This window comes from Athene noctua, chromosome 22 (genome assembly GCF_965140245.1).
Source record: "Athene noctua chromosome 22, bAthNoc1.hap1.1, whole genome shotgun sequence".
NCBI classification, from domain to species: Eukaryota; Metazoa; Chordata; class Aves; order Strigiformes; family Strigidae; genus Athene; species Athene noctua.
The window spans coordinates 8,608,106-8,633,672 of NC_134058.1; the positions used below are offsets into that span (position 1 = coordinate 8,608,106).

Sequence of the window (25,567 nt, forward strand, 5' to 3'; positions counted from 1 at the left end):
AAGGACCGCGGGCTCCCTGTCGCACCCGAGGGGCCGTACGTCCCCGCCTCAGGGTGTCCCATTCTCACAGGGGGTGTGTTTCAGGGCATCTCCGGAGCCCTGAAGGCCACCCGGGCCCAGCCCTCCGCCTCCGCCACGGCTCTCGACACCCTCCCGGCGTCATCCGGCGGCTCGGGTCAGGAACGGCCGCGGCGCCGGCTCCGGGGCCGCCTGGGCCCGCCGGGAAAACGCTGCCGGGCCACCGGCTGCCTGCGATGCCGGCGCCCGCCCTCCGTCCCGCCGCCCGCCCGCCCGCGGCAGCGCCGGGCCCCGCGCTGAGGGGAGGCCTCAGCCCCGCCCGCGCCCCGCGGACACTTCCGGGGCCGGCGCCGCTTCCGCCTCCGGTTCCGGGCGAGGCGGCTGGCATGGCGGTGCTGGCGTCCAACCCCAGCAACCCCGTGGTCTTCTTCGATGTCACCATCGGCGGGCAGGTGGGCTCGGGCGCTGCGCGGCGGAGCCGGGGGCCGCAGCGGGAGGCGCTGCGGGGGTGAGCTGGGGTGTGGTGGGGGTGCAGCGGGAGGGGGTGCGGGGCTCGCAGGGGAGCAGTGGCCGGGGGGCTTGCGGGGGTGCTCCGGGAGGGGGTTGCGGGGTGCCCGCCGGGGTGCCCTGCCGCGGTTGCTTGGGGGCGTTCGAGCGTTCGTTGCGGGGCCTGCGGGGGGGCGGCTGAAAGCGCTCGGAGGGGCCCAGCGGGAGCGGGGCGCGGGGCAGAGTCGGGGGCTGCAGCGCTGCAGGGGCGCGCGGGGCAGGGCTGGCAGCAGGGCTGCAGGGGAGGGGTGCAGGGGTGCGCGGGAGGGGGCTGGCAGGGGTGGGGGGTGCAGCGGGGGGGCGAGTTTGTGGCGCTTCCCCGGGCGCGGCGGTGGGGAGGCTGGTGCGTGTGCGAGGGGGGCCCGGAGGGCTCACGGGGCCACCGTCTCCCCAGGAGGTCGGCCGCATGAAGATCGAGCTGTTCGCCGACGTTGTACCCAAAACAGCAGCGAACTTCAGGTGAGGAGCAGGCGGCGTTTCTGCAGCTCGGCCTGGGTCGGCTGTGGAGACTTGTGTGTGCAGGAAGGGCTCAGGGGGCGGAGGGGCCGCCTGCCCCCCAGAGCCGCTGCGCTGCTTTGCTCCTCTCTCCGTTGCCGGAGAGGTGCGGCCGTGCGGCACCCCGATGCCCTGGGGGAGGCCGCCTGGCCGGAAGGTGAAGGGCTCCAGTCCCGCTCCGCTCCCCGTGTGGAGCTTCTCGTACGCTCGGTGCCCTTGGGAAAGGCCGTACCTTGAGGGCACGGCCACGCGGTTCTCTTGGCGCTGACCGCGGGATGCACCGCTTGGGCGTCCCACTGCCACGGGAGAGATGGATGTAGCCTCTTCTCTGGGAAACACGGTGCCTGCTCCACGTTCACTGCCCCTTACGAGCTCGGCGTTAAATATCTGCCCTGCTCGACTGCAGAAAGCAGAGAAGTCTCTTTTAAAATGGCAGTGGGGAGGAGTTGCTGCCGGTTACGGTTGCACCGGGGTCGTCCCCGATGCAGCAAGGGAAGTCCTGCACACCAGGCAGTGCACGTTGGCTGAACGCAGCGCTCTGTGTCCTGCGGGGGCAGATGTGCCTCACGCTCCGCTCTCTTTTTTGTCTTGCAGGCAGTTTTGTACGGGCGAATTCAGGTAAGCGGCTTACGGTGTCCTGTAAAGTAGCCCACCCGGAGAAACAGGAGTGGCTGAGTGGGAAGAAGGCTCGCTTGGAAGCGTTTCTTGCCCTGCCAGTACAAAATGAAAGAGTTGCAGACAACTGCTCTGATGAAATTGGGATGAGCTCGGTCCGTCGCAGAGGTGGCGGCCGTTCCCTTGCGGGCATGACTTTGTTCGTGCTCAGGTTGCTCTGAAAAGCCCTGTCTGCACATCCCACCTGCTCGTGCTGCAGAGGGCGGTGGGATCCCCTAAAGGTGCTGGCTTGGGTGGTGTAGGGAACCGTGTCATTTAGCGGGCAGAGCTCGCTCGAGGTTTGCCTTTGCCTCGGGCAGCACCAGCCCGGAGCCAGGCTGCAGCACTGGGTGGTCTGTCAAGGCAGTAGTAACGTGTAGGACAAGCCCTTGGAATTCCTGGGAGGGTTTTGTGTCGGGATATGCAGTAAGTTGCAATGGTTTTCCTTGTCCTTTCCTTGCAGGAAGGATGGTGTCCCTGTAGGTGATAAAGGAAGCACTTTCCACAGGTAATTCCTCTGCTTTTGTTTAGGCACTGAAGTAGCAGTCTGAGGTAGATGTGGTTTTGAGAGCTGCCTGGGGCGTTATTGGTCTGGGAGGCATCTGCAGGTCTTGGCTGATAGCGACCTTCTGTAGCTCTGGGGCCTTTGGGGGTCTGTCAGGTGTGTACGCTGGGGTCACTGGGAGGGATCCCCCGTGCCCGGTGCGTCAGGTCAGAGATCACGTTCTGGCATCCGTCCTCTAATCGCTATCCCTGGTCGAGCAGCAGCAGGTCCCGAATTGCCCGCTAGCAGCGAGTAGTTAATCTTTGTTGTAGACGTTAGACTGTAGCATTCACAGCCGCTGGTAAGTGTCGTTGTGCAGCGAGGCAGAACTCCTGTTTGCCCCATGTGAAGAAGCTTCTTGAGACATCTGTCTACTGAGAACTGAGCATTGTTTTACTTCTTCAGGGTAATCAAGGATTTCATGATCCAAGGAGGTGACTTTGTAAACGTGAGTACTGCTATATTCCTTTGGTGCTTTTCCTACGTGGTATATTAAGCAGCTGCTTCCCAGGGTCCGTGCTGATCTGTGGGGTCTCTTGGCTCTCTTTTGAGGTACTCTAGTCACTGGAGGTTTCCTCGTAGCATTGCTGCCGTCTTACTGCCACAGACTATAATGTACTTGGAACCAAATCTTGGGTGAGCATAGCTTGTCCTTCCCAAGATATTTTCTCTCTAAAAGAAGCATGGCGGTACAGCTAGAGGCTTCTCAAACTTGCAAAGTTTGTTTTGGTTTTTTTTACCGTGTTGTCTTTCCTCCTTCTCCTGTCCCCCCAAACAAATTTCTGTTAGCTCTGTGGAGAGAGACCCTAGGTACGGAAGCAAGTGTCTAGTGCAAAGGATAGTTAAATAAAAACTAACTGTTTGTTAGTGAATTGTCTGACAATAGAAAAGAATTTTGTGCCCGCAGTGGTGGTTGTGCTCTGGCTTAGGGATAAGCCGAGGATACGGGGAAGCCTGGAGGACCACAGGGTCTCTTCCCTGTCCTAGGACCCAGTAAAACTATTTCCTTCCTGGAAGTATTTCAAAACATGAGGGGGATGATAAAGCTCTTTTGATACAAAATTGATAGAGCTTGGTTGTGTGAAAGTCACCGAGAGACCTGACCGCAGAGCGGGTGGCTCAGCCACCCCAGACTTGCAGGTAGTTGCTGATTGTGATGCTGCTCAGCTGTCCCAGTGGACTTTATTACTTCCATGAAGCTCAGCAAGCATTGCAGATTGCACCAGTATTTGTGATTCATAAATTACACTTGCTAGAGTTCCACTTGAGGAGCAAGGACAGTCACACTGACCACTCGAAATGGGTCTGTGTTCCTGTCTCGGAGCTGAGAGTAAGCTAGACAGAACAGGGGAGAAAGAAGCAAAGGCTAGGCAAGCAGAGCAGCAGATGTGGAGCTGCACATGGTACATTACTGGCATCTTATCTTCCTGTTAAGTTTGTCCTCCTAAAGAACGTCTGTCTTAAGCAGAAAGGCAGTGAAGGGAGGCAGGTTGCAGCAAGGCAGAAGAAATGGGGCTGAAGTGACACAGGAAGGGGAAATGATCTCAGGGAAGGGATCTGACCCCTGTGCTGGGCACTGGTGAGGCCGCCCCTCGATGAGTTCAGTTTTGGGCCCCTCACCCCAAAAAGGCCATTGAATGACTCGAGCGTGGCCAGAGAAGGGCAACGGAGCTGGGGCAGGGTCTGGAGCACAGGTCTGCTGGGGAGCGGCTGGGGGAACTGGGGGGGTTCAGTCTGGAGAAGAGGAGGCTGAGGGGAGACCTCCTGGCCCTCTGCAACCCCCTGCCAGGAGGGTGCAGAGAGGGGGGATGAGTCTCTGGAGCCAAGGAGCCAGCGCCAGGCCCCGAGGGAATGGCCTCAAGCTGCCCAGGGCAGGGTCAGGCTGGCTCTGAGGAAGGATTTCTGTGCAGAAGGGGCTGCTGGGCGTTGGAATGGGCTGCCCAGGGCAGGGGGGGGAGTCCCCGGGATCCCTGGAGGGGTTGAAGAGTCGGGCTGAGCCAGCGCTGAGGGATCTGGGGCAGTTGGGAACGGTCAGGGGGAGGGTCATGGTTGGACTGGAGGAGCTTCAAGGGCTTTTCCAACCCAGACGATTCTGTGATTCTGTGAAATCAACCCAGGGAAGTGGCTGTTGGAATAGTGAATGTAACTGACTGTGCCAGAGATACCGGGCTGCATTGCTTCTGCAGCTTTCCCCAAATGGTTCCTCACTGCAGCATCTGTCAGGCTGTTCTGTCGAAGGGTCCCTGCTCAGTCCTTTTGGCGTCATACACGGGAGTGTCTCTGCAACCCCGGACCAAAGGGCAGGGTGGCCTTTCAGCCACGCCACGACTTATGTGTCTTGCCTGAACCATGCGTCAGGCTTGTGCAAAGTTACAAATTTGTGAGCAGTCAAAGCTTGCAATGTGCAGCTGCTAGGGGCCACGCTGCTTTAACTTAGAAGCGTCTTGAGGGCTGAGGGCTGGGGCTTGTCCTTGTAGTACAGGATGTCTCGACTTGGTAGAAAGTTCAGCAAAAGGTAGAAGCTCCATCTTTCAGAAACTGTCTTTGATGAACAGTGAGATCACTTCCCTAATTCCTATAAAATCACAGAAAATAAGGTGAAATAAGGAAGCAGCAACCAACTTTTTCCAGGCAACCACTTCCCTTTTCTCACCAGCCCCTACTTTGATGTCCCCTCCCCTTTCCCTGCCGAGGCCAGGGGGGTCCATCCCAAGCCATCTGTAGCCTCTGTCTCTCTCTGGGAGACTTGAACCTGATCCTTACCACCTCTGTGGGTTTCTGCCAACACGTGGATGGCAAAGGATGTGCTGTGGAGTTAGAATCCACTCGATGATCCTCTTCAGAAATGAAACATTGAACGTGTTCACTGCTGGTGTGTGCAGATGGCAGGACGGCACCCATTTTGGGCTGGGTTTAACCCTGTCCTTTGGCTTGGGCATTTTAAATTTAGTTTTTAAATGGAGCTGTTCCGTAGCAGTTGCTGTGGCTGAGTGGGCACCTCTCTCGCGCAGGGCGACGGCACTGGAGTAGCCAGTATATACAGGGGTCCTTTTGCGGATGAAAACTTCAAACTGAAACACTCTGCTCCTGGGCTGCTCTCTATGGTGAGTATAAAATAGGGACATTCTAAGACCAAAAAGCTTTTGGTATTTTCTCTGTGCCCTTTTCCGAAGCGTATAAGTGATTTGCCAGACAACAGGAATCTCCAGCACCGGATACAAGGTCTAAAAGACCTGCTTTGTAGCTCCTGGCCAGAAGGCTCCTCATGAGTTAATGTGTTGAGCGACACAGTCCTGATCCTGCAGCATCCTTTCTTTTTTACCTGCTTGGCAGCCTGAGCAGCAGCACATGTGGGTGGCTTGGAAGTTGTCTGTGTTGGTTGTCTGCAGCTCTTTGGGTGTCGTGGGGAGAGGGCAGTGGGTGGGTGGCGACAGCTCTGACACGGGCTGTGGGCACCTGGAGGCGGCTCCGGGGAGACCTTATTGCAGCCTTTCAATACTTATGGGGGCTTATAAGAAAGACGGGGACAAACATTTTAGCAGGGCCTGTAGCAATCGGTCAAGCAGTAAAGGTTTTAAACGAAAGGAGGGTAGATTCAGACTAGATAGAAGGAAGAAATTCTTTATGAGGAGGGTAGTGAAACACTGGCCCAGGTTGCCCAGAGAGGCCGTGGAGGCCCCGTCCCTGGAAACAGTCAAGGTCAGGCTGGACGGGGCTCTGAGCAACCTGATGGAGGTGAAGATGTCCCAGCTCATTGCAGAGGCCTTGGATTAAGTGACCTTTAAAAGTCCATTCCAAACCGTTCTGTGATTGGAGGATCCCCCCAGAATGTCTGGGGGTGCACGGAAGGGCACATGCAGGGGGTTGTGTGTGCCCCACGGAGCGGTCTGGGCTGTCCCCAACAGCACAGCGCGGTGAGCAGGGTGCCCCTAAAGGTGCAGGAAGGAGTCCAGGGACCCTCAAGCAGCACAGCGAGGGCTTCAGGATGCCCCCAAAAGATGACAGATGGGATCAGCAAGGACATTGCAAAAGGCTCAGCCAGCGAGCGGCCAAAAGCCCCGGGGTCCAGGGTGTGCCAAAAGGGCTGCCGAGGGGCAGGGGTTGCACAAAGACATCCCTATTGTCATACCCCTAAGAGAGAAGGGAGCACCTAAAATCCTCCCCATACAAGAACCGGCAGGTGTTAAACCAGAGGAGAAACCTCCCCCTCCTCCCCTGTCCAGGATGGCCCTCTCTGGCAGTAACTGGCCTAGCTCTGAAGAGATAAGTCCAGCCACCCCCAGCTCCTCTAATCTTTGAGGACTGGCTCGATCTCAAGGGGATTAATCTCGTAGCAGATTAATTTGTCACCTTGACTGCAACCGGGGGTGCAGGAGGGAGCCCCCCGAGGAGTGTGGAGATGTCACCAAAGGCGCCTCTGACAAACAGAGGGCTGCAGGGTGCACCAAGGGCACACCAGGGGGTTTTGGGTGAATCGAAAGGCGCATTGAGGGGTGAGGGGAGACCCAGTCGGCGCAGCCACAGGTCCAGGGTGCATCGAAAGGCACGTGCATGGGGACTGGGCACACCAGAAAGCAAAGCGAGGTGTAGGGGCGTCCTGAAATGGAGCCCGGGGACTTGGGGTGCCCTTAAAGCGACAGCCAGGGCTCCAGGGATGCAGAGAGAGGCACAGAAATGGGTCCAGGGTGTTCCAAAACTCAGGCTGAGAACCCAGGAAGCACAAAAAGGGACATGGGCGTGTCCAGCCACCGCCTCTTGTGCTTGCAGGGAGCCTTGCTGGCGAGAGCCCGCTCTGCCGAGCCCGTCTGTCTCCCACGCAGGCGAGCCTGGCAGGCAAGAGGAGGACAGGGGTCCACAGGGAGGTGGGAACCTTGGGAGAGGTGGCAACCTTGGAGAGGTGGCCTTGGGCAACCCTGTGCCCCTGGACACGTGCACCAGGGGCTGTTTCCTTGGCAACGGGGCCTGTACACACACAGAGAGGTCCTGAGCAACGGGCCCCTCCCAGCCCCCACCGAGCCCGTTATGACATCAGCGCACAGAACAAGAGGGGTTCTGGCACAGGCCCTGCACACACAGTACCTGGTGGTGCTGCCAGTGCTGTGTCAGTGGGCTGGTGCTGGAGGCACTGGTAGAGCTGGTGCTGCCAAGGGAACTGGTGCTGCTGGTGCAAGTTCTGTTGGAGCTACCAGTGGAGCTGGTGGCAGCGCTGGTGGAGCTGGTACTGGTGCAGCCGGTGCTGCCACCGCTGCTGGTGGTGGCTGAGCCTGCAGGCAGCTGCCCGTGCCCTGCCACTCCTTGGGGTTGGCTCCTCTGTTGGCAGCCGACACCAGGCAGCGCCCACTAAGTCCTGCCTGGCACCAGTCCCCAGGGATAGACGAGGGGAGGCGGTTCAGTGCCCACCCCCGCCGGGCCATGAGGAGGATCTGGCGGTGGCTGTGCAGGAGGGACAGGAGCAGGGGGGCAGGGGAGGGTCCCGCGTCCTCCAGGATCAGCGGTGGCCATGAGCCGCCGCCAGAGGCACGGGACGAGCTGCACCGTGCAGCCGCCACTGGCAACTGGGCCCCAGCGCGGCCGCTGGTGGAGGAGCGCGACACCGACTGCCGGGACAAGGCCGACAGGTAACGGGGCGCAGGCAGGCGGGCGCTGGCTGGGAAGCTCCGGGGCTCTTTTCCTCCCCTGGGGCTCAGCTTTGTGCCTGGGGGCGTTGGTCCTCGAGGGAGGTCAACACGGAAAGGGCGGGCAACAACGGGCCCTTCTCCTTGCCGTGAGCTGTGCCCACGACTGGCTCTGCTCTTTGTCTCTCCAGGCGCGGCGCGCGGCCCGTGGACGCCCGAGGGCGGGAAAAGAAGGGAGAAGCTGCTCCAGGCCAAGCCAAAGGGGTGTCAGAACCCAGCACTCCCCGTGGGGCAGCAGCGAGGCGGTGTGCACCCGCCCTGCCGAGAGCAGGTAGGACTCTCCGGGGTTGGTGGAGGAGGGATGGGCAGAAGGCCTGTCGCCTGCCCTTGTGGCGGCTTGCCGTGGAGACGGGCCGTTTGGAAATGATGATGTGGTGTGGCTGAGGATCCAGGAAAACGTGCACTGCCGGGCCTTGTCCCTGCAAAGCAGAACTCTCGAGACGCTCATTCCTTCGGGGCTCATTGCTGATCACTTTGAGCCATCCCGTCATCCCCCTGGCACAGGGAAAAGAGACGTGTCTGGAATCTGCATTTTGACAGGTCCCCCTGGCTTTGGGGTGTGTGGCTGTGCTAGGGTTGTCTCTGGAAGCACGACGGTTGGGAAAGCACTGTAGGCATCAAGGAGCTGTGTGAGCTCACTCTGGTTTCAACAATATGTGTGTTTAATGTAGATGAGCCTGCCGCCTGCTTGGAGTCGGCCGTCCGTAAGTCGCCATCAGATGAAGAAGGCGTCAAGGAGAGCCAGAGCTTTGGGCCGGAGGTATGCAAAACCAGAGATTTTCAATTCGAGTCCTCCTTCCCGTGCTAATGCAAAGCCAGACTTTTCCATGAATCGTGTCTAAGGCAGAGTTATTGAAAACTCTTTGATCATCTGATGTCAAGCAGCTGACAGTCCTCTTCTGGTTGTATGAAATGCTGCTGCTGTCTCCTGGTTTGAGCTGATTCCCTAAGTGCTGTCCATTTGTGTTCTGTAACTTTGAACAGGCAGAAAATGTCAGAGCCCGAGTACTGACGGTGGGGTCAGATTCATCCCCTTCCCACCTGAGCCCTGGGACACGTCAGCCATCAGAAGGTGTCCAGGCGCAAGTGTGTCTGACAGAATGTCACCAGTGCCTTCGGGTGCAAGGACAGCTCTGTGAGGACGTCACTGAGATGCGAGAAGAAAACAAGAGCTTGTCTCGTCAGCTGAGCAAAGCCGAAAGAAAAGCTGATGGGCTGGAAAAGGAAGTGGACCAACTGAAAAAAGCCCTCTTGGAAAAGACATCGGCTTTAGAGCAGGCAGAAAGAGAATTACAAAGGTCCAAAAGGCAGACAGAGGACTGGCATGATCTCTGCCTTATGAAAGATCAGAAGAGAGAAGATGTCACCAAGAAGGCAGAAGAGCTGCAGCAACAACTGGCCGAGCTCCAAAGTGAAAACTTTTTGCTGCGTCAGCAGCTGGGAGACGCGCAGAACAAGGCCGCCCAGGAACGAATGGTGAGTGGTGGTGCCTTTACATGCGAGGCCGACAAGGTAGAAAAAGAGGTGAGGTGAGCACTGGCCAAGACTGACTTAAAGGAGAGCGGTTCCCAAGGCCGTCTGGCGCTTCTAAGAGTCGGCAGGTGTGCGGTACGTGCGCGGGAGTCCTTCGCTCGGCTTGGTTCTGTTCTGCGCTGGTTTTGTTGGAATCGCGGAAGGTTCTGACAAGCCTTGAGATGTTTATAGACACACACGTACGTAGAAACGCTGAGGCAGGCGTTGGGTTGCGTTTGTGTAGCAGAACAATGGCGTGAAGGCTGATACACAGAGCTGGCTCTAGGAAGCCTTGGCTGGGATCACGGGAGAAAGGGCTGCAGTCCAACGACAGCTCCCGCGTTGGCCTCCGGTTAGATTTTAGCATTAACTTAAGGAACAAGCCCAACCCCACAAAGGCACAGTCTCGGCATCTTCCGAGGGGAATGTGCTGGGAGACAGAAATCTTCACCGAGTGATGACATTTCTGCAGTCGTCTTCACTCGCCAGGGATGGCTGGAGACCATCAGCTGTGCAGATGCCCTCTTCTTCCCGTGGATGCGATGGCTTTGCTTTGCGATGCACTTAGAAAACTGATCTCGGTCTGTGAACTAGTAACTGGAAGTAAAAATACGGACTTGGGCTTATTTTTCTTTGTACTCGTTGTTTCCCTAGAGAACAGAGGCACAGCTGCAAGGAGAGCTCGTTGATGCTGTCAGAAAGCAGCACACAGCAGAAACTGCACTGCAAGACTCGACGCACCAGTGCAGTCGCCTGAAGGAAGAAAACTCCCGCTTGCAGGAGGACCTGGACAAGGCGAAGGCCAAGGTATACAAAGGCTGTCAACACGTTAATGTCTCTGAAGCTGTTCTGAGGCACGGACGTGCTGTGATGCTGCAGGAGGAGTGAGCGCCTTTGCCGCGGAGCCTGTCTGGAAAGGAGGGATGGGTGGAAGCTGGAGCATCTTGTTGGCAAGGGCTTGAAAGGCGCACGTACTTTCCGAAATCCAAGCGCCTTTTCCCTGGGTTGAAATACAAACTCAGTGCATTGACAGCCATGATCTCGATGCATCCCTTTGATGGAGTTTCACCGAGACTTGAGACCCCTCTGCTCAAGGCAGGTTCTTTTTCCCCACGTACAGGTGCGCGAACTCTCCGCAGACTTGGAGCTGCTGTCCCAAAAATTTCTGCGGCTGGAAGCTCTAAATAAGGAGACGGGACAGATGGTGACAACTCTGTCAGATCGCTTGGCGACTCCTGGCCCAGCTCACACCACAGCAGAGCAGGAAGAGAAGCGATATCAGAGTCAGCTTTTGCAGGTCAGTTCATGTACCATTGGTATCTGTCGTCGGCGTTGCGTCCTCTTGTGGTTGCGCTCACGACTTCTGGGGGTTTTGTCTTGGGCACGTGGTTCTCTTTGTTAGTGCTGTGGGTTTGGCTTTCCCGTAGGGAAGGCGGGCAGCTGCAAAAGGCTGCGTCAGAGTCTGTGTGTCGTGTGTCCTGGGACCAGTGGGCGTGAAAAACACGCAGCCATTTTGCTGCTCCTCGTCCAGGCAGCGTTTAGGCTGTTTAAGAGCTTTTATGTCAAAGTGGCGGAAAGAGCAGGTTTGTTGAGAGGGCTGGGCATTGCCTTTGTCTTCCCGTTTCTTGAAGTTGCATCTTCTCTTTTAGGTACAGGCAGCCGCTGAAGCCAGAATAGAAGAGATGAACACCGCTGTCGCCTCTTGGAGAAACGAGCTGGAGCAGATCATTAGAGCTCAGGCACTCGAGCTGGAGAGAGCACAGGAGAAGCAGGAGTCGACCGCCCTGCTCCTGGCTTATGCTCAGGCAGAACTGAAGAGCTCTCACAAGCGTTTCTGTGTGATGGAGGACGTTGCAAGAGTTCTCAGAAACAAACTGAATAAGTAAGTCCAAACTTTTTTTTCCCCACCTAATACAACAGGACCCTTTTCATTGTGGCTTTTCCAGCCCACGTCCCTTTCTTGGATCTGGGCAGCACGATGTGTGCACTTCTGCAGAGCCCACCTTGGGCTCTCCCATTGCCGAGCCCTGGTTTTGTTTCTCTTGACGGACCCTGAAGTAACCAAGCCGATCAGGCCTGTCTGGAGGGTGGTTTAGTTAGTTTTCTTGGAAAGGTTTTCTGCAGCCGCCTCCTCTTGCTGCACGTATGGTGGAAAAGAGGAGCTTCCTTTCCCTTCTGCTGTTACCCTCCAGCTGAGGGGAGACACACGGGAAAAGGCAGAGGGGACAGAACAGGAGGCTGTGAGGCAAAAATAATCTCTTTGCTGTCCGTGATAACAGTCTGTGTTTACCGCGGGAGGAGGGAAAGAGCCCGGAGTCCTTACGACCCTCTGGGAAAGGTCTGACAGAGACCTCACACAGACTGCTTGGAAGCCCGAGCAGCAGCACACGCGGGTGGCTCGGAAGTCTTGTGTTCCTCAGCCCAACAGTGCAGCGTCACACCTGGGGAACCGCTTGGTGCCACCGTGAGCAAGAGTCGTTTTTGCACGCTCCTGCATTTCTCACAGGGCTAATGAGAGGCTGGCAGAAGCCAGCAGGAACAGCGGCGAGACTCTGCAGCCAGAAAGCGGAGGTGCGAGCAAGGCCAGGGCACCGAGCGTCAACCCATCGGGCTCAGGTAAGCAGCTCCAGATGTGATTCTTCAGTGCTCGGGCGGGTTAGGGATTACGGTTGGGTTTGGCTTGAGATATTGAAAGCGTAGAAGCCTTTTCCATGTCATTCCTGGTCACGTGGAATTAGGAGACAGAAGTTGCTTGCTCATCCTGCAGAGCATAAAGCAGGTCTTGTTAGGTGGAACCCCAGAACAGGGAGCGGGATCTCCAGAGAAGAATTTCCTGACAGTGCTTCCTCTGGAGTTTCTTTCACGGGCTTTAGAAGGTTGGCTCCTTATGGTCAAACATGGAAAATCTTATTTCTTCCGTTGTGTGTGTCCCTTTCATCCCTTCTGGTTTCCTCTGGAGGCCTTCAATCTCTCCAGACCTTCACAGCGTCCTGTGGCAGTTGAGAGTTGTCCATTGCCTTTGTGGGCTCGGTCTGCTGTGGAAGTAACATCGGATCTTTCTTTTTCTCTCCCAGCCACCGGTAAACGTAAAACCAGATCTGGTGAGGATTGTCGCCGGACATCTGCTCTTCTGCCAAAGGTCACCAAAGCCTGGGATATCCCTGCTGGGGCAACACTGTCCGACAGTGACAGTTTTGAGGGAGAGTTATTAAAGTGATAGAAAACACTCAGGAAAGTTGGTGGAAATTCTTTGTCGCCCCCATTCTGGCGAGTGAAAGCAGCCATGGAGGCCACGCCCCACAAGGGCCGGGGGAATCCAGCCGTGTTCCCCGGGCACAGTCTCCCCTCCCTCGGGTAGAGGGAAAGGACCGCGGGCTCCCTGTCGCACCCGAGGGGCCGTACGTCCCCGCCTCAGGGTGTCCCATTCTCACAGGGGGTGTGTTTCAGGGCATCTCCGGAGCCCTGAAGGCCACCCGGGCCCAGCCCTCCGCCTCCGCCACGGCTCTCGACACCCTCCCGGCGTCATCCGGCGGCTCGGGTCAGGAACGGCCGCGGCGCCGGCTCCGGGGCCGCCTGGGCCCGCCGGGAAAACGCTGCCGGGCCACCGGCTGCCTGCGATGCCGGCGCCCGCCCTCAGTCCCGCCGCCCGCCCTCCGTCCCGCCGCCCGCCCGCCCGCGGCAGCGCCGGGCCCCGCGCTGAGGGGAGGCCTCAGCCCCGCCCGCGCCCCGCGGACACTTCCGGGGCCGGCGCCGCTTCCGCCTCCGGTTCCGGGCGAGGCGGCTGGCATGGCGGTGCTGGCGTCCAACCCCAGCAACCCCGTGGTCTTCTTCGATGTCACCATCGGCGGGCAGGTGGGCTCGGGCGCTGCGCGGCGGAGCCGGGGGCCGCAGCGGGAGGCGCTGCGGGGGTGAGCTGGGGTGTGGTGGGGGTGCAGCGGGAGGGGGTGCGGGGCTCGCAGGGGAGCAGTGGCCGGGGGGCTTGCGGGGGTGCTCCGGGAGGGGGTTGCGGGGTGCCCGCCGGGGTGCCCTGCCGCGGTTGCTTGGGGGCGTTCGAGCGTTCGTTGCGGGGCCTGCGGGGGGGCGGCTGAAAGCGCTCGGAGGGGCCCAGCGGGAGCGGGGCGCGGGGCAGAGTCGGGGGCTGCAGCGCTGCAGGGGCGCGCGGGGCAGGGCTGGCAGCAGGGCTGCAGGGGAGGGGTGCAGGGGTGCGCGGGAGGGGGCTGGCAGGGGTGGGGGGTGCAGCGGGGGGGCGAGTTTGTGGCGCTTCCCCGGGCGCGGCGGTGGGGAGGCTGGTGCGTGTGCGAGGGGGGCCCGGAGGGCTCACGGGGCCACCGTCTCCCCAGGAGGTCGGCCGCATGAAGATCGAGCTGTTCGCCGACGTTGTACCCAAAACAGCAGCGAACTTCAGGTGAGGAGCAGGCGGCGTTTCTGCAGCTCGGCCTGGGTCGGCTGTGGAGACTTGTGTGTGCAGGAAGGGCTCAGGGGGCGGAGGGGCCGCCTGCCCCCCAGAGCCGCTGCGCTGCTTTGCTCCTCTCTCCGTTGCCGGAGAGGTGCGGCCGTGCGGCACCCCGATGCCCTGGGGGAGGCCGCCTGGCCGGAAGGTGAAGGGCTCCAGTCCCGCTCCGCTCCCCGTGTGGAGCTTCTCGTACGCTCGGTGCCCTTGGGAAAGGCCGTACCTTGAGGGCACGGCCACGCGGTTCTCTTGGCGCTGACCGCGGGATGCACCGCTTGGGCGTCCCACTGCCACGGGAGAGATGGATGTAGCCTCTTCTCTGGGAAACACGGTGCCTGCTCCACGTTCACTGCCCCTTACGAGCTCGGCGTTAAATATCTGCCCTGCTCGACTGCAGAAAGCAGAGAAGTCTCTTTTAAAATGGCAGTGGGGAGGAGTTGCTGCCGGTTACGGTTGCACCGGGGTCGTCCCCGATGCAGCAAGGGAAGTCCTGCACACCAGGCAGTGCACGTTGGCTGAACGCAGCGCTCTGTGTCCTGCGGGGGCAGATGTGCCTCACGCTCCGCTCTCTTTTTTGTCTTGCAGGCAGTTTTGTACGGGCGAATTCAGGTAAGCGGCTTACGGTGTCCTGTAAAGTAGCCCACCCGGAGAAACAGGAGTGGCTGAGTGGGAAGAAGGCTCGCTTGGAAGCGTTTCTTACCCTGCCAGTACAAAATGAAAGAGTTGCAGACAACTGCTCTGATGAAATTGGGATGAGCTCGGTCCGTCGCAGAGGTGGCGGCCGTTCCCTTGCGGGCATGACTTTGTTCGTGCTCAGGTTGCTCTGAAAAGCCCTGTCTGCACATCCCACCTGCTCGTGCTGCAGAGGGCGGTGGGATCCCCTAAAGGTGCTGGCTTGGGTGGTGTAGGGAACTGTGTCATTTAGCGGGCAGAGCTCGCTCGAGGTTTGCCTTTGCCTCGGGCAGCACCAGCCCGGAGCCAGGCTGCAGCACTGGGTGGTCTGTCAAGGCAGTAGTAACGTGTAGGACAAGCCCTTGGAATTCCTGGGAGGGTTTTGTGTCGGGATATGCAGTAAGTTGCAATGGTTTTCCTTGTCCTTTCCTTGCAGGAAGGATGGTGTCCCTGTAGGTGATAAAGGAAGCACTTTCCACAGGTAATTCCTCTGCTTTTGTTTAGGCACTGAAGTAGCAGTCTGAGGTAGATGTGGTTTTGAGAGCTGCCTGGGGCGTTATTGGTCTGGGAGGCATCTGCAGGTCTTGGCTGATAGCGACCTTCTGTAGCTCTGGGGCCTTTGGGGGTCTGTCAGGTGTGTACGCTGGGGTCACTGGGAGGGATCCCCCGTGCCCGGTGCGTCAGGTCAGAGATCACGTTCTGGCATCCGTCCTCTAATCGCTATCCCTGGTCGAGCAGCAGCAGGTCCCGAATTGCCCGCTAGCAGCGAGTAGTTAATCTTTGTTGTAGACGTTAGACTGTAGCATTCACAGCCGCTGGTAAGTGTCGTTGTGCAGCGAGGCAGAACTCCTGTTTGCCCCATGTGAAGAAGCTTCTTGAGACATCTGTCTACTGAGAACTGAGCATTGTTTTACTTCTTCAGGGTAATCAAGGATTTCATGATCCAAGGAGGTGACTTTGTAAACGTGAGTACTGCTATATTCCTTTGGTGCTTTTCCTACGTGGTATATTAAGCAGCTGCTTCCCAGGGTCCGTGCTGATCTGTGGGGTCTCTTGGCTCTCTTTTGAGGTACTCTAGTCACTGGAGGTTTCCTCGTAGCATTGCTGCCGTCTTACTGCCACAGACTATAATGTACTTGAAACCAAATCTTGGGTGAGCATAGCTTGTCCTTCCCAAGATATTTTCTCTCTAAAAGAAGCATGGCGGTACAGCTAGAGGCTTCTCAAACTTGCAGAGTTTGGTTTTTTTTTTTTTACCGTGTTGTCATTCCTCCTTCTCCTGTCCCCCCAAACAAATTTCTGTTAGCTCTGTGGAGAGAGACCCTAGGTACGGAAGCAAGTGTCTAGTGCAAAGGATAGTTAAATAAAAACTAACTGTTTGTTAGTGAATTGTCTGACAATAGAAAAGAATTTTGTGCCCGCAGTGGTGGTCGTGCTCTGGCTTAGGGATAAGCCGAGGATACGGGGAAGCCTGGAGGACCACAGGGTCTCTTCCCTGTCCTAGGACCCAGTAAAACTATTTCCTTCCTGGAAGTATTTCAAAACATGAGGGGGATGATAAAGCTTTTTTGATACAAAATTGATAAAGCTTGGTTGTGTGAAAGTCACCAAGAGACCTGACCGCAGAGCGGGTGGCTCAGCCACCCCAGACTTGCAGGTAGTTGCTGATTGTGATGCTGCTCAGCTGTCCCAGTGGACTTTATTACTTCCATGAAGCTCAGCAAGCATTGCAGATTGCACCAGTATTTGTGATTCATAAATTACACTTGCTAGAGTTCCACTTGAGGAGCAAGGACAGTCACACTGATCACTCGAAACGGGTCTGTGTTCCTGTCTCGGAGCTGAGAGTAAGCTAGACAGAACAGGGGAGAAAGAAGCAAAGGCTAGGCAAGCAGAGCAGCAGATGTGGAGCTGCACATGGTACATTACTGGCATCTTATCTTCCTGTTAAGTTTGTCCTCCTAAAGAACGTCTGTCTTAAGCAGAAAGGCAGTGAAGGGAGGCAGGTTGCAGCAAGGCAGAAGAAATGGGGCTGAAGTGACACAGGAAGGGGAAATGATCTCAGGGAAGGGATCTGACCCCTGTGCTGGGCACTGGTGAGGCCGCCCCTCGATGAGTGGGTTCAGTGTTGGGCCCCTCACCCCAAAAAGTCCATTGAATGACTCGAGCGTGGCCAGAGAAGGGCAACGGAGCTGGGGCAGGGTCTGGAGCACAGGTCTGCTGGGGAGCGGCTGGGGGAACTGGGGGGGTTCAGTCTGGAGAAGAGGAGGCTGAGGGGAGACCTCCTGGCCCTCTGCAACCCCCTGCCAGGAGGGTGCAGAGAGGGGGGATGAGTCTCTGGAGCCGAGGAGCCAGCGCCAGGCCCCGAGGGAATGGCCTCAAGCTGCCCAGGGCAGGGTCAGGCTGGCTCTGAGGAAGGATTTCTGTGCAGAAGGGGCTGCTGGGCGTTGGAATGGGCTGCCCAGGGCAGGGGGGGGAGTCCCCGGGATCCCTGGAGGGGTTGAAGAGTCGGGCTGAGCCAGCGCTGAGGGATCTGGGGCAGTTGGGAACGGTCAGGGTGAGGTTCATGGTTGGACTGGAGGAGCTTCAAGGGCTTTTCCAACCCAGACGATTCTGTGATTCTGTGAAATCAACCCAGGGAAGTGGCTGTTGGAATAGTGAATGTAACTGACTGTGCCAGAGATACCGGGCTGCATTGCTTCTGCAGCTTTCCCCAAATGGTTCCTCACTGCAGCATCTGTCAGGCTGTTCTGTCGAAGGGTCCCTGCTCAGTCCTTTTGGCGTCATACACGGGAGTGTCTCTGCAACCCCGGACCAAAGGGCAGGGTGGCCTTTCAGCCACGCCACGACTTATGTGTCTTGCCTGAACCATGCGTCAGGCTTGTGCAAAGTTACAAATTTGTGAGCAGTCAAAGCTTGCAATGTGCAGCTGCTAGGGGCCACGCTGCTTTAACTTAGAAGCGTCTTGAGGGCTGAGGGCTGGGGCTTGTCCTTGTAGTACAGGATGTCTCGACTTGGTAGAAAGTTCAGCAAAAGGTAGAAGCTCCATCTTTCAGAAACTGTCTTTGATGAACAGTGAGATCACTTCCCTAATTCCTATAAAATCACAGAAAATAAGGTGAAATAAGGAAGCAGCAACCAACTTTTTCCAGGCAACCACTTCCCTTTTCTCACCAGCCCCTACTTTGATGTCCCCTCCCCTTTCCCTGCCGAGGCCAGGGGGGTCCATCCCAAGCCATCTGTAGCCTCTGTCTCTCTCTGGGAGACTTGAACCTGATCCTTACCACCTCTGTGGGTTTCTGCCAACACGTGGATGGCAAAGGATGTGCTGTGGAGTTAGAATCCACTCGATGATCCTCTTCAGAAATGAAACATTGAACGTGTTCACTGCTGGTGTGTGCAGATGGCAGGACGGCACCCATTTTGGGCTGGGTTTAACCCTGTCCTTTGGCTTGGGCATTTTAAATTTAGTTTTTAAATGGAGCTGTTCCGTAGCAGTTGCTGTGGCTGAGTGGGCACCTCTCTCGCGCAGGGCGACGGCACTGGAGTAGCCAGTATATACAGGGGTCCTTTTGCGGATGAAAACTTCAAACTGAAACACTCTGCTCCTGGGCTGCTCTCTATGGTGAGTATAAAATAGGGACATTCTAAGACCAAAAAGCTTTTGGTATTTTCTCTGTGCCCTTTTCCGAAGCGTATAAGTGATTTGCCAGACAACAGGAATCTCCAGCACCGGATACAAGGTCTAAAAGACCTGCTTTGTAGCTCCTGGCCAGAAGGCTCCTCATGAGTTAATGTGTTGAGCGACACAGTCCTGATCCTGCAGCATCCTTTCTTTTTTACCTGCTTGGCAGCCTGAGCAGCAGCACATGTGGGTGGCTTGGAAGTTGTCTGTGTTGGTTGTCTGCAGCTCTTTGGGTGTCGTGGGGAGAGGGCAGTGGGTGGGTGGCGACAGCTCTGACACGGGCTGTGGGCACCTGGAGGCGGCTCCGGGGAGACCTTATTGCAGCCTTTCAATACTTATGGGGGCTTATAAGAAAGACGGGGACAAACATTTTAGCAGGGCCTGTAGCAATCGGTCAAGCAGTAAAGGTTTTAAACGAAAGGAGGGTAGATTCAGACTAGATAGAAGGAAGAAATTCTTTATGAGGAGGGTAGTGAAACACTGGCCCAGGTTGCCCAGAGAGGCCGTGGAGGCCCCGTCCCTGGAAACAGTCAAGGTCAGGCTGGACGGGGCTCTGAGCAACCTGATGGAGGTGAAGATGTCCCAGCTCATTGCAGAGGCCTTGGATTAAGTGACCTTTAAAAGTCCATTCCAAACCGTTCTGTGATTGGAGGATCCCCCCAGAATGTCTGGGGGTGCACGGAAGGGCACATGCAGGGGGTTGTGTGTGCCCCACGGAGCGGTCTGGGCTGTCCCCAACAGCACAGCGCGGTGAGCAGGGTGCCCCTAAAGGTGCAGGAAGGAGTCCAGGGACCCTCAAGCAGCACAGCGAGGGCTTCAGGATGCCCCCAAAAGATGACAGATGGGATCAGCAAGGACATTGCAAAAGGCTCAGCCAGCGAGCGGCCAAAAGCCCCGGGGTCCAGGGTGTGCCAAAAGGGCTGCCGAGGGGCAGGGGTTGCACAAAGACATCCCTATTGTCATACCCCTAAGAGAGAAGGGAGCACCTAAAATCCTCCCCATACAAGAACCGGCAGGTGTTAAACCAGAGGAGAAACCTCCCCCTCCTCCCCTGTCCAGGATGGCCCTCTCTGGCAGTAACTGGCCTAGCTCTGAAGAGATAAGTCCAGCCACCCCCAGCTCCTCTAATCTTTGAGGACTGGCTCGATCTCAAGGGGATTAATCTCGTAGCAGATTAATTTGTCACCTTGACTGCAACCGGGGGTGCAGGAGGGAGCCCCCCGAGGAGTGTGGAGATGTCACCAAAGGCGCCTCTGACAAACAGAGGGCTGCAGGGTGCACCAAGGGCACACCAGGGGGTTTTGGGTGAATCGAAAGGCGCATTGAGGGGTGAGGGGAGACCCAGTCGGCGCAGCCACAGGTCCAGGGTGCATCGAAAGGCACGTGCATGGGGACTGGGCACACCAGAAAGCAAAGCGAGGTGTAGGGGCGTCCTGAAATGGAGCCCGGGGACTTGGGGTGCCCTTAAAGCAACAGCCAGGGCTCCAGGGATGCAGAGAGAGGCACAGAAATGGGTCCAGGGTGTTCCAAAACTCAGGCTGAGAACCCAGGAAGCACAAAAAGGGACATGGGCGTGTCCAGCCACCGCCTCTTGTGCTTGCAGGGAGCCTTGCTGGCGAGAGCCCGCTCTGCCGAGCCCGTCTGTCTCCCACGCAGGCGAGCCTGGCAGGCAAGAGGAGGACAGGGGTCCACAGGGAGGTGGGAACCTTGGGAGAGGTGGCAACCTTGGAGAGGTGGCCTTGGGCAACCCTGTGCCCCTGGACACGTGCACCAGGGGCTGTTTCCTTGGCAATGGGGCCTGTACACACACAGAGAGGTCCTGAGCAACGGGCCCCTCCCAGCCCCCACCGAGCCCGTTATGACATCAGCGCACAGAACAAGAGGGGTTCTGGCACAGGCCCTGCACACACAGTACCTGGTGGTGCTGCCAGTGCTGTGTCAGTGGGCTGGTGCTGGAGGCACTGGTAGAGCTGGTGCTGCCAAGGGAACTGGTGCTGCTGGTGCAAGTTCTGTTGGAGCTACCAGTGGAGCTGGTGGCAGCGCTGGTGGAGCTGGTACTGGTGCAGCCGGTGCTGCCACCGCTGCTGGTGGTGGCTGAGCCTGCAGGCAGCTGCCCGTGCCCTGCCACTCCTTGGGGTTGGCTCCTCTGTTGGCAGCCGACACCAGGCAGCGCCCACTAAGTCCTGCCTGGCACCGGTCCCCAGGGATAGACGAGGGGAGGCGGTTCAGTGCCCACCCCCGCCGGGCCATGAGGAGGATCTGGCGGTGGCTGTGCAGGAGGGACAGGAGCAGGGGGGCAGGGGAGGGTCCCGCGTCCTCCAGGATCAGCGGTGGCCATGAGCCGCCGCCAGAGGCATGGGACGAGCTGCACCGTGCAGCCGCCACTGGCAACTGGGCCCCAGCGCGGCCGCTGGTGGAGGAGCGCGACACCGACTGCCGGGACAAGGCCGACAGGTAACGGGGCGCAGGCAGGCGGGCGCTGGCTGGGAAGCTCCGGGGCTCTTTTCCTCCCCTGGGGCTCAGCTTTGTGCCTGGGGGCGTTGGTCCTCGAGGGAGGTCAACACGGAAAGGGCGGGCAACAACGGGCCCTTCTCCTTGCCGTGAGCTGTGCCCACGACTGGCTCTGCTCTTTGTCTCTCCAGGCGCGGCGCGCGGCCCGTGGACGCCCGAGGGCGGGAAAAGAAGGGAGAAGCTGCTCCAGGCCAAGCCAAAGGGGTGTCAGAACCCAGCACTCCCCGTGGGGCAGCAGCGAGGCGGTGTGCACCCGCCCTGCCGAGAGCAGGTAGGACTCTCCGGGGTGGAGGAGGGATGGGCAGAAGGCCTGTCGCCTGCCCTTGTGGCGGCTTGCCGTGGAGACGGGCCGTTTGGAAATGATGATGTGGTGTGGCTGAGGATCCAGGAAAACGTGCACTGCCGGGCCTTGTCCCTGCAAAGCAGAACTCTCGAGACGCTCATTCCTTCGGGGCTCATTGCTGATCACTTTGAGCCATCCCGTCATCCCCCTGGCACAGGGAAAAGAGACGTGTCTGGAATCTGCATTTTGACAGGTCCCCCTGGCTTTGGGGTGTGTGGCTGTGCTAGGGTTGTCTCTGGAAGCACGACGGTTGGGAAAGCACTGTAGGCATCAAGGAGCTGTGTGAGCTCACTCTGGTTTCAACAATATGTGTGTTTAATGTAGATGAGCCTGCCGCCTGCTTGGAGTCGGCCGTCCGTAAGTCGCCATCAGATGAAGAAGGCGTCAAGGAGAGCCAGAGCTTTGGGCCGGAGGTATGCAAAACCAGAGATTTTCAATTCGAGTCCTCCTTCCCGTGCTAATGCAAAGCCAGACTTTTCCATGAATCGTGTCTAAGGCAGAGTTATTGAAAACTCTTTGATCATCTGATGTCAAGCAGCTGACAGTCCTCTTCTGGTTGTATGAAATGCTGCTGCTGTCTCCTGGTTTGAGCTGATTCCCTAAGTGCTGTCCATTTGTGTTCTGTAACTTTGAACAGGCAGAAAATGTCAGAGCCCGAGTACTGACGGTGGGGTCAGATTCATCCCCTTCCCACCTGAGCCCTGGGACACGTCAGCCATCAGAAGGTGTCCAGGCGCAAGTGTGTCTGACAGAATGTCACCAGTGCCTTCGGGTGCAAGGACAGCTCTGTGAGGACGTCACTGAGATGCGAGAAGAAAACAAGAGCTTGTCTCGTCAGCTGAGCAAAGCCGAAAGAAAAGCTGATGGGCTGGAAAAGGAAGTGGACCAACTGAAAAAAGCCCTCTTGGAAAAGACATCGGCTTTAGAGCAGGCAGAAAGAGAATTACAAAGGTCCAAAAGGCAGACAGAGGACTGGCATGATCTCTGCCTTATGAAAGATCAGAAGAGAGAAGATGTCACCAAGAAGGCAGAAGAGCTGCAGCAACAACTGGCCGAGCTCCAAAGTGAAAACTTTTTGCTGCGTCAGCAGCTGGGAGACGCGCAGAACAAGGCCGCCCAGGAACGAATGGTGAGTGGTGGTGCCTTTACATGCGAGGCCGACAAGGTAGAAAAAGAGGTGAGGTGAGCACTGGCCAAGACTGACTTAAAGGAGAGCGGTTCCCAAGGCCGTCTGGCGCTTCTAAGAGTCGGCAGGTGTGCGGTACGTGCGCGGGAGTCCTTCGCTCGGCTTGGTTCTGTTCTGCGCTGGTTTTGTTGGAATCGCGGAAGGTTCTGACAAGCCTTGAGATGTTTATAGACACACACGTACGTAGAAACGCTGAGGCAGGCGTTGGGTTGCGTTTGTGTAGCAGAACAATGGCGTGAAGGCTGATACACAGAGCTGGCTCTAGGAAGCCTTGGCTGGGATCACGGGAGAAAGGGCTGCAGTCCAACGACAGCTCCCGCGTTGGCCTCCGGTTAGATTTTAGCATTAACTTAAGGAACAAGCCAAACCCCACAAAGGCACAGTCTCGGCATCTTCCGAGGGGAATGTGCTGGGAGACAGAAATCTTCACCGAGTGATGACATTTCTGCAGTCGTCTTCACTCGCCAGGGATGGCTGGAGACCATCAGCTGTGCAGATGCCCTCTTCTTCCCGTGGATGCGATGGCTTTGCTTTGCGATGCACTTAGAAAACTGATCTCGGTCTGTGAACTAGTAACTGGAAGTAAAAATACGGACTTGGGCTTCTTTTTCTTTGTACTCGTTGTTTCCCTAGAGAACAGAGGCACAGCTGCAAGGAGAGCTCGTTGATGCTGTCAGAAAGCAGCACACAGCAGAAACTGCACTGCAAGACTCGACGCACCAGTGCAGTCGCCTGAAGGAAGAAAACTCCCGCTTGCAGGAGGACCTGGACAAGGCGAAGGCCAAGGTATACAAAGGCTGTCAACACGTTAATGTCTCTGAAGCTGTTCTGAGGCACGGACGTGCTGTGATGCTGCAGGAGGAGTGAGCGCCTTTGCCGCGGAGCCTGTCTGGAAAGGAGGGATGGGTGGAAGCTGGAGCATCTTGTTGGCAAGGGCTTGAAAGGCGCACGTACTTTCCGAAATCCAAGCGCCTTTTCCCTGGGTTGAAATACAAACTCAGTGCATTGACAGCCATGATCTCGATGCATCCCTTTGATGGAGTTTCACCGAGACTTGAGACCCCTCTGCTCAAGGCAGGTTCTTTTTCCCCACGTACAGGTGCGCGAACTCTCCGCAGACTTGGAGCTGCTGTCCCAAAAATTTCTGCGGCTGGAAGCTCTAAATAAGGAGATGGGACAGATGGTGACAACTCTGTCAGATCGCTTGGCGACTCCTGGCCCAGCTCACACCACAGCAGAGCAGGAAGAGAAGCGATATCAGAGTCAGCTTTTGCAGGTCAGTTCATGTACCATTGGTATCTGTCGTCGGCGTTGCGTCCTCTTGTGGTTGCGCTCACGACTTCTGGGGGTTTTGTCTTGGGCACGTGGTTCTCTTTGTTAGTGCTGTGGGTTTGGCTTTCCCGTAGGGAAGGCGGGCAGCTGCAAAAGGCTGCGTCAGAGTCTGTGTGTCGTGTGTCCTGGGACCAGTGGGCGTGAAAAACACGCAGCCATTTTGCTGCTCCTCGTCCAGGCAGCGTTTAGGCTGTTTAAGAGCTTTTATGTCAAAGTGGCGGAAAGAGCAGGTTTGTTGAGAGGGCTGGGCATTGCCTTTGTCTTCCCGTTTCTTGAAGTTGCATCTTCTCTTTTAGGTACAGGCAGCCGCTGAAGCCAGAATAGAAGAGATGAACACCACTGTCGCCTCTTGGAGAAACGAGCTGGAGCAGATCATTAGAGCTCAGGCACTCGAGCTGGAGAGAGCACAGGAGAAGCAGGAGTCGACCGCCCTGCTCCTGGCTTATGCTCAGGCAGAACTGAAGAGCTCTCACAAGCGTTTCTGTGTGATGGAGGACGTTGCAAGAGTTCTCAGAAACAAACTGAATAAGTAAGTCCAAACTTTTTTTTCCCCACCTAATACAACAGGACCCTTTTCATTGTGGCTTTTCCAGCCCACGTCCCTTTCTTGGATCTGGGCAGCACGATGTGTGCACTTCTGCAGAGCCCACCTTGGGCTCTCCCATTGCCGAGCCCTGGTTTTGTTTCTCTTGACGGACCCTGAAGTAACCAAGCCGATCAGGCCTGTCTGGAGGGTGGTTTAGTTAGTTTTCTTGGAAAGGTTTTCTGCAGCCGCCTCCTCTTGCTGCACGTATGGTGGAAAAGAGGAGCTTCCTTTCCCTTCTGCTGTTACCCTCCAGCTGAGGGGAGACACACGGGAAAAGGCAGAGGGGACAGAACAGGAGGCTGTGAGGCAAAAATAATCTCTTTGCTGTCCGTGATAACAGTCTGTGTTTACCGCGGGAGGAGGGAAAGAGCCCGGAGTCCTTACGACCCTCTGGGAAAGGTCTGACAGAGACCTCACACAGACTGCTTGGAAGCCCGAGCAGCAGCACACGCGGGTGGCTCGGAAGTCTTGTGTTCCTCAGCCCAACAGTGCAGCGTCACACCTGGGGAACCGCTTGGTGCCACCGTGAGCAAGAGTCGTTTTTGCACGCTCCTGCATTTCTCACAGGGCTAATGAGAGGCTGGCAGAAGCCAGCAGGAACAGCGGCGAGACTCTGCAGCCAGAAAGCGGAGGTGCGAGCAAGGCCAGGGCACCGAGCGTCAACCCATCGGGCTCAGGTAAGCAGCTCCAGATGTGATTCTTCAGTGCTCGGGCGGGTTAGGGATTACGGTTGGGTTTGGCTTGAGATATTGAAAGCGTAGAAGCCTTTTCCATGTCATTCCTGGTCACGTGGAATTAGGAGACAGAAGTTGCTTGCTCATCCTGCAGAGCATAAAGCAGGTCTTGTTAGGTGGAACCCCAGAACAGGGAGCGGGATCTCCAGAGAAGAATTTCCTGACAGTGCTTCCTCTGGAGTTTCTTTCACGGGCTTTAGAAGGTTGGCTCCTTATGGTCAAACATGGAAAATCTTATTTCTTCCGTTGTGTGTGTCCCTTTCATCCCTTCTGGTTTCCTCTGGAGGCCTTCAATCTCTCCAGACCTTCACAGCGTCCTGTGGCAGTTGAGAGTTGTCCATTGCCTTTGTGGGCTCGGTCTGCTGTGGAAGTAACATCGGATCTTTCTTTTTCTCTCCCAGCCACCGGTAAACGTAAAACCAGATCTGGTGAGGATTGTCGCCGGACATCTGCTCTTCTGCCAAAGGTCACCAAAGCCTGGGATATCCCTGCTGGGGCAACACTGTCCGACAGTGACAGTTTTGAGGGAGAGTTATTAAAGTGATAGAAAACACTCAGGAAAGTTGGTGGAAATTCTTTGTCGCCCCCATTCTGGCGAGTGAAAGCAGCCATGGAGGCCACGCC

The 25,567-nt window shown here is 57.1% G+C and overlaps 4 protein-coding genes across 6 annotated transcripts; all 4 read left to right on the forward strand.

The window, feature by feature from the left end:
- The first annotated feature begins 241 nt into the window (after positions 1–241).
- LOC141969105 (peptidyl-prolyl cis-trans isomerase H-like) lies at positions 242–9,054 on the forward strand. 2 transcript variants are annotated; one of them, XR_012634992.1, is made up of 9 exons: positions 242–470; positions 959–1,023; positions 1,654–1,677; positions 2,177–2,221; positions 2,663–2,705; positions 5,269–5,361; positions 8,064–8,203; positions 8,604–8,692; positions 8,917–9,054. XR_012634992.1 is itself a non-coding variant. In XM_074924537.1 (8 exons), exons 1-8 carry the CDS (start codon positions 255–257, stop codon positions 8,605–8,607), a joined length of 630 nt encoding a protein of 209 aa, XP_074780638.1. In that variant the 5' UTR covers positions 242–254; the 3' UTR covers positions 8,608–8,703. The 2 variants fall into 2 exon arrangements, 1 of the variants encoding a protein (XP_074780638.1); XM_074924537.1 differs by lacking the exon at positions 8,917–9,054 and having other exon boundaries at positions 8,604–8,703.
- Positions 9,055–9,084: 30 nt separating this feature from the next.
- Positions 9,085–12,790, forward strand: LOC141969089 (uncharacterized). Its single transcript, XM_074924516.1, has 6 exons — positions 9,085–9,408; positions 10,099–10,251; positions 10,565–10,741; positions 11,094–11,326; positions 11,951–12,060; positions 12,519–12,790. The coding sequence occupies exons 1-6, from the start codon at positions 9,085–9,087 to the stop codon at positions 12,659–12,661; spliced, it is 1,140 nt and encodes a 379-aa protein (XP_074780617.1). The 3' UTR covers positions 12,662–12,790.
- A 151-nt stretch (positions 12,791–12,941) lies between these two features.
- LOC141969098 (peptidyl-prolyl cis-trans isomerase H-like) lies at positions 12,942–21,749 on the forward strand. 2 transcript variants are annotated; one of them, XM_074924528.1, is made up of 8 exons: positions 12,942–13,352; positions 13,785–13,849; positions 14,480–14,503; positions 15,003–15,047; positions 15,489–15,531; positions 18,099–18,191; positions 20,894–21,033; positions 21,430–21,749. In XM_074924528.1, the coding sequence occupies exons 1-8, from the start codon at positions 13,062–13,064 to the stop codon at positions 21,431–21,433; spliced, it is 705 nt and encodes a 234-aa protein (XP_074780629.1). In that variant the 5' UTR covers positions 12,942–13,061; the 3' UTR covers positions 21,434–21,749. The 2 variants fall into 2 exon arrangements, with proteins under 2 accessions (XP_074780629.1, XP_074780630.1); XM_074924529.1 differs by lacking the exon at positions 21,430–21,749 and having other exon boundaries at positions 13,122–13,296; positions 20,894–21,334.
- LOC141969096 (uncharacterized) lies at positions 21,334–25,500 on the forward strand. The gene is made up of 7 exons (XM_074924526.1): positions 21,334–21,518; positions 21,743–22,234; positions 22,925–23,077; positions 23,391–23,567; positions 23,920–24,152; positions 24,777–24,886; positions 25,345–25,500. Exons 2-7 carry the CDS (start codon positions 21,911–21,913, stop codon positions 25,485–25,487), a joined length of 1,140 nt encoding a protein of 379 aa, XP_074780627.1. The 5' UTR covers positions 21,334–21,518; positions 21,743–21,910; the 3' UTR covers positions 25,488–25,500.
- The last annotated feature ends 67 nt before the right edge of the window (positions 25,501–25,567 follow it).